Source organism: Limulus polyphemus, unplaced genomic scaffold, assembly GCF_000517525.1.
Source record: "Limulus polyphemus unplaced genomic scaffold, Limulus_polyphemus-2.1.2 Scaffold2021, whole genome shotgun sequence".
In the NCBI taxonomy this organism is placed as follows: Eukaryota; Metazoa; Arthropoda; class Merostomata; order Xiphosura; family Limulidae; genus Limulus; species Limulus polyphemus.
This window is the reverse complement of record NW_013667631.1, coordinates 50,258-57,491: the sequence shown is the minus strand read 5'-3', so window position 1 is coordinate 57,491 and position 7,234 is coordinate 50,258. Positions and strand designations below refer to the sequence as shown.

The 7,234-nt window shown below is 33.6% G+C and overlaps 1 protein-coding gene across 1 annotated transcript in view; it reads left to right on the top strand.

Annotated features, from left to right (window-relative positions):
• The window catches only part of LOC106465691 (pre-mRNA-splicing factor SYF2-like), a 27,622-nt gene that overhangs the window by 10,123 nt on the left and 10,265 nt on the right, over nucleotides 1-7,234 (top strand). Inside the window, exons 2-3 of the mRNA XM_013925928.2 lie at nucleotides 755-880; nucleotides 1,451-1,568. Of these exons, the coding sequence (XP_013781382.1) occupies nucleotides 755-880; nucleotides 1,451-1,568 (244 nt within the window). The remainder of the gene's footprint in view (nucleotides 1-754; nucleotides 881-1,450; nucleotides 1,569-7,234) is intronic.

Here is a 7,234-nt window from a genome sequence, read left to right as displayed (position 1 = left end):
TCTTGGTCCAAAAGAAAGAAATGGTGTCCTAAGAATTTAAAATGGCTGATAAACCCACTAGGGGGACATACTGAGCTTCTGCTTGGTTATTCATGCCATATATAGAAGTAAGTATGTATAAGGGAGTGTTTCCAAAAATGGAAAAAGGTGGGCAGGGTGCCACTGTGTTTAATTTATTACATGATCAATATCTTAGCAAATAAAAAAAATAAGACCTTATTATTTTATATTCTAGCTTGTCAATATCAGTAATTTGAGTTTGTAATTTGTACAAAACTATAGACTTAGTATTTTGACTTCACAAACATCTAATTTGAACCAGTGACACACAAAAATCAACGTTTATCTGTGTTTTTTAATATTTACTTTTAAATTAAGAAATTAAATAATATATAATATTAAAACTTGAATTTTAGTCTGCAGTTTCATACCAAACTTAATGACATAAATTCCTAAAATAGTAGTTCAATAACATTTTGAATGCAAGTGAATAAACACAATGTCATGGCTATTGACCTGTGTCAAAAGGGTTAAGAAGAAGAGATATGCACACAAAATAATCAATGAAAAGAGAAACCATATTCTTTATTATTTTTAAAATACATGTTAAGATCAGTATGTAAGTCAAGATTTGCTAAGAAATGGAAACTAACTGCCCTTTTCTGTATTATAGTCAAATTTTAAGGGTATGTAATTATTAAATTTAAAATTTTTTCTAATTGTTATTGACTGTACTAATTGTTTTGAATTTCAGAATGAAGCACGTAAATTGAATCACCAAGAGGTTATTGAAGAAGATCAACGCAACAAGCTTCCACTAAATTGGGAAAACAAAATAAAGTGGGCTGAAGTTAAACTTGAAGAGGAGTTAAAAAGACAAGTCATTATGCTATTTTTAATATATTTTGAAAACTGTATTATCTCAAACTTAAAAAGTAATACTGCAGATAGGATCACCTTTTTCAGCCTTAGTGTATGAACTGTTTGGTTAATACAAAGTTACTTCTGTTACTTGTAGCATTAATTATTACTTTTACTTGATACCAGCTTCATGTTTTTGAGCCCTCTTTCATGGGATTAGGTGATCAAATTGAAATGGTTGCCAAATTCCAATGTTCATCTACTTGCTAACCTGTTTGAACTCAATTTTGGGAGGGGGAGGGCCCATGAGTTTCTCTATCAAATTTCATTAAACTTTTTACTGTTAGTTTCTCCCAAATTTTTGATAATATCTGGAATAAAATCCAACTTTTTAGATAGCACTGGGTCTCACTCACTTCAAATGACATGTTTAATTTTATTATTTCTTCTTTTAACAAATGTGAAATAAATTGATTGGGAAAGAGTTAAGAACTTAACAATTAAAATATAGAATATTGTGTTCTTTACAGATTCTTAGTTCATCATTTTTTTGTCTTATGTGCAATAAACAGGCCTGTCATTTTTACAGGAAGCTGTGTCAAGAGGAGAGGATTATGACCAAGTAAAACTACTTGAGGTTGGAGCAGATGATGCAGAAAAGTGGGAACGGAAAAAAAAGAAGAAAAATCCAGATAAAGGTTTCTCAGGCAAGTGTATGACTGAGTGTTAATACGAGGGTAGTCAAATATTATTGCCATTAAAAAGTGTATATTATCCAAAATAATATGTATATGTTAATAAGAAGCTTGTTCCAGCCAGGATGGAACGAAATTATTTTCAAACTTCTAGTTTTCTACCCTTCCCTAAAAAATGAAGAAAAATTTGTTTTTTTGCTTATACTATTTTATAAATTAAGACTACTGTTTTTTAAGTTTTCAGATACTTAGTATTAAGGGAATAAATGTTTACTAGTAAACTCAACAAAATAATAACTGGAATCTTTATTGCAGCTATGACAAGGCAAAGCATCTATTTCTAAATATTGTCAATACCCCAAACATTCATTTTTGTGCAGATTGGCATCTGACAGTAATTCACATTATTTGAATGGAAATGCTTGGCTGTATGATTTGATAGAGGTGACTTTACATGTTTATAGTTGTGAAACCATGAGGACAATAAAATCAGGTTTTGAGGTACCTTTGACTTCTTTTTTGAAAGAACTGTTTTTAGGACAACTTTAATAATTGAGGTCACTGGATTGGATGTGACACTTCTTTCACAACCATCCCAATAGTCAATTCAGCCAGTCATCAGTTTAGCACTTGAAAAATGGAAATTATCATCCATTAAGCTAAAGTAATAATCAGTTTCACTAGCATAAAAAGTTGTAGAATGTGAAACATTTATGGCACTATTGTGTTTATTCCTGCTCATATCTAGTTCCTGTATAAAAATGAGATTGGTTCTGATAAGACATAATTTTCAAATGACATAATATTACCTGTTATTTGGCTGCACAGTGAAGTGACTCTTATGTAAGGGGCATACTGTTCCATGTTATTGGTCCTATGAATGTGTTCTTTGGCATCCTTGCAGACAACTGTAATGCATAGAAGCTTTTCTTGTACATCAAATTCAAGTACTCTATGATTGAAGCAAGTGAGAATTGACAGCTGTTATCTGCTGATGTTGGAGATGATTGCTTACTTTTACTGGATGTCTGAAAATTGTACCATTTGTTTGGAAGTGATTCCATAATCTGCTAATGATATTTGTAGAATTTTGAAACACCCAGTTTCCATTTGCCTCATGGCTTCCTCCAGAACTGAAAATCCAAATTCTTTTGAGGTCTAGCTATTGTTGATTCACTTCAGAATAAAAAATGGTCATTAAGCTTTTTTTGATATAAAATGCTCTTTTATTTTGAAAACAATAATCTGAAGGTGATTTAATGAACTAATTGATTACCTATGAACAGCAATTACATATCTTATAAAATAATAGATTAACGAAAAATACAACTATTCCCCCCCCCCCATCAATTTTTTTCATAAATTAATAAAAACAGTCTGATATTCTTACTTTAACAGGGTTTTTATTTTATGGTCTATTAATTACCATCAATTAATTGGGGTTTTCTGAAATCAACAGCTGGAGTCTGCAGCAATCCAGTTAAGGTCTCAGCCAGTAACTGATTATTTCTCAGCCAATACAACAGTATCAACATTATGTAAAAGCTGCCATGGTAAATTATTGTGCCTTGGCCTTTCCCAGATACATTAACAATATGTATGGACTTTAGAGATTTGTTTTCATTTATGTTAATATTGTTTAGGACAATTATAGCTCTAATAACAAACACTTGTTGCAAAATCAATTTTTATTGTTTAGAAGAGAGTTTTTGTATTGGTTGTGTTTAAAATAAGTGAAAACGCAAGTGGTATGACAGTATAAATAACAAAATTTTAATAAAATTTTGGAAACAGGCACTCAGTTTACCAATGCTATAATTTTCTTTCTAAATTTGATATAATTATAATAAACTATTTATTTTCTATTTGAAAAATTTGAAGTGTTTGTTATTAACTATTTTCATATTAATGACATAACTAAAGAAAATAAATATATAAGCTTTGAAATTGCTGGATTATAACCTGAGTTAACACTCTCTCCCCGGGTACCCTTTACTGCGCATGACACAAGATTTAAGTGTTTTTCATTCAAAATTTTATTAAACTACTTTTTCTTTATGTTATACCAATTAGAATAGCATAAAATCTTAGCTAATAATCCATATTTTGATAATATACAAGTTTTAAGTTCTTAATTCTAACAGGAAATATATAAAAAAATCCTTAATTTTTACTAGTGTGACCCATGTGACACTTTTCGTCTTACCATGTCATCATCCCTATTTTATTCATCACCTCTCAAAAATGTACGAAATTAAACATAAAATACTCTATAAAATCGTTATTGCTCAAAGAAACCATAATTTTTATAGCCTTAAATTTTGTTTGGTTACAGAGCTATCAAATAGAAAATTAGACCCTTCCTGCCACAATTCGTTGATAGTTCTCTCTTATGTTTCATTATATACATTACCTATAACGAATAGAAAGTTAAGGTTTTCATCTATCAAATGACGTATTGCATATCGTTGTGTTCTGAACAGCATATCGTTGATTTCACTCACAGTAGAAGATTCGTTCCAGTGGGAAAGTTAACGACTAGCTTGGATGAATTTGTAACTGTTCTTGTCGCATAGTTAGAAAGCCAGGAAAAATTTGAGAGGTAACTGAAGTTGTCTACTTTTTTGCAATGTTATTAGTCTATATTCTTTGGTGCATTATTTAATTAAATAAAAATTAAGTGCTTTACTATAATTACTATAAAAAATCAGGCTTAACTCTCATTGACAATCAAGGGCACAAAAAAAAAGAAGATTGGGTAAATACTTTATTTTTTGTTTTTCATATTTATTATTATAAAAGTGACTAAAATTAAAAGTATGGATATTATTAGTTATTTAAGACTAGATTAGGTAAAGTTATTTATGTTAATAATAAAAGTAAAATGGTTCCTGAGGCACATACGCGAGCAGCTCATGGGTAATGTAATTAATAGTGTAACGTGAGCTGCACGTTCTTTGAGTAATTTACAATTTATGGCATGGATAGTAGTTAGACATGGTTCAAAGGGGAATAAAACAATAAAATTTAATAATAAATAGATGTATACTGTTATGGACTTTGAGCTACTTAGGATAAACAAATGTAGTTTCATGTTATAATTTGAAGTCATTCTAGAAAAAAAAGGTTAATTTAAGTTTATTTAGATTTTTTTTGGTGGATACGAGGTCGGTCGAATTGACTGATCCCATTTTGAGATAGGGTAGTGAAAAATAACATAAACCATAAGGTTTCACTGAAAAAAAAAACGTTTGAAATGCATTTAGGAGGTTTTGGGGATTACACAAAGGAAATTTGAGATTCTTGAGATGAGGAAAAGTATTTTTAATTTTTACATGAAAACTACTTTGCACACAGACTATTCAAAACAAATGGACAAATCTTTATTTTATTTTATTAAAATACTTCACTAAGAAATATGAGTTTTTGTATGTGAAAAACTTCTAATATTAACTGAAACACTGCTAAATGTCATGAAGATATATTGAGAGTTATAAGTATTAGATTTACAAAGACTAAACGAGTGCAATCATCAGGAGCATGACATGCTAACGTGATGCATGTGACTACCTGTACACTCCTTTACTGAACTATCGCTTCTCATTTGGCAGTGCTTGTGTTCAGACATGCTCTTTTGTTTGTTTAATGCTTCACATATGACTTTGTTTCCTCACGAAGTGGTTATTTCTTAAATTAATTTGCTTTTATTTAGCCTGTTTCTTCTATTAGTATTTATTAGTTAATTCTAGTCATCTTATTTTCTGCAGTCGAATTTGGTGAAATTTTTTGTGCATTGTATTTTGAAGTTAATGTTACCACTTTGGGAGTTACATCAGTGACCAGCATTTTTTCTCGGGCCTCAGGTGCGGGTGACCTGATGGTGGATTTATCTGCTTTTATACACCAGGAGATTGAATGTTACTTGGGACAACATTTATCCCTAACATCATCCAGGCTCCTGCAGAACAGGCTGATCCTTTGCAAGCTAATGAGGACTTTAATCATATTTTTCCGTCTCCAGATTTTGCTGTTCCTTCCCATTTCCAACCCGAGGAGTCTACTGGTCTTTATGGATTTTGTGTGTCAGGTTTGTCACATTTTATCCATTTCTCCTATTTCTTATGCACCTCGTCCTTCTATATTGCATGAACAATTTTCCCAACCCTTTTTGGTTTTTCCTCTCTCCCCTGATATTTGGGTTCACTTTGCCTCAAAATTAAGCGAGGGGATTACCATATTGCGACCCCACAGACTTCAGATCAGCTTGCACTTTCCTATCATCATGCTGACTATCCATTTTTAAACCAGCAAATGTTAGGCTCCTTATTGCCTATTTGGGTGGCAGCTCCCAAATCATCTGTCAGTTTTACCCATGCCCAATATTCTTGTTTGCGTCTTACCCTTACAAATCTTTTACAGTATCTTTCTTCCATACACTTCCTTTCTAAGGCTCTCCACAGAAATCTTGAAGGGTTTTCTGGCGATACCCTTGCCTTTCTCTCCTCCACTTTAGCCAAAGTGTCATCTTTGGCTATGGTGTTGCATACATGGTTTCTTTATTGTTGGGAAATTATGGGTCGTAATCCCATACATATCTTAGGATTTATGTAAGGCCCCATTTCTGAGGTGTTACGTTTTTGGTTTGGTCCCGGAAAACACTAGAGCTTCAGGTTACATCGGTCCAACAACAATCCACCCTTACTAATATTGTAGCTAGTTTATTTCAGACAGAGCTTCATATGCTTCCAATGAGTGTTTCCCATTTCTTTCCCTTTCCAGCCCACTCCGGGTACTTCTTTTTGCCACTTTCCTCGACGACACACACACAGTCACCACCAGAACAGGTGACAACCCAGTGGGTTCAGGTCCGGTGGGAGCTTGACTGTTTGAGTTTCTTCATCGCTGGCATTCCATCGTCGGCAATCAATGGGTTCTTCCAGTTCTGTCAGAAGGTTTTGTTATCCAGTTTCTTTCCCCATCTCCCGTCTCTCCTTACCCTGTTTCCTTCCCTCATCCTCGAGGTCCTATGAACAACCAGCATCTGTCAGAAGCAGTGGGCCATCGTGCCTGTTCCCCATCCATTCCAGGGTTTTTATTCCTGCCTTTTCATTGTCCCCAAGAGAACTGGGAATTGGCAACTAGTAATTGATTTATCTCACCCCAACCATTTCATTTCACTAACTTTGTTCACCATGGAGGCTTTTCTCACCCTGAGATGGACGTTTTTTCTGGGGTTGTGGATGACAAAAATGTATGTCTCCAATGCTTACCTCCATATGCCAATGTCACATCATTCTATTCCTTATTTTTGGTTTGACCATCTCGCAGTGGTTTATCAATTTCAGGCCCTCCCTTTTGGACTTGCCTTGGCACCTTATGTATTTTGCTGAGTAGTCCAAGCTTATGCTCGACATCTCCGTGCTCAGGGGCTGCGATTTCATTATTACATGGATGATTGGCTTCTTCTGGCTCATTCTGAATAGGAATTAGCCAATGAGACTTGGCAGCTCCTTTCTGTGATGGCTCGGGTGGGCTGGTTGATCAAACTGGAGAAATCCTTCTTCAGACCCACTCAATATTCCCCTTGTTCATGCCCATATGAGATCCCTTCAGTGGGCACTTCATGATCGATGGAACCTTGCTTGGGATCATCTTTCCATTCCATTACTATTCCTTTT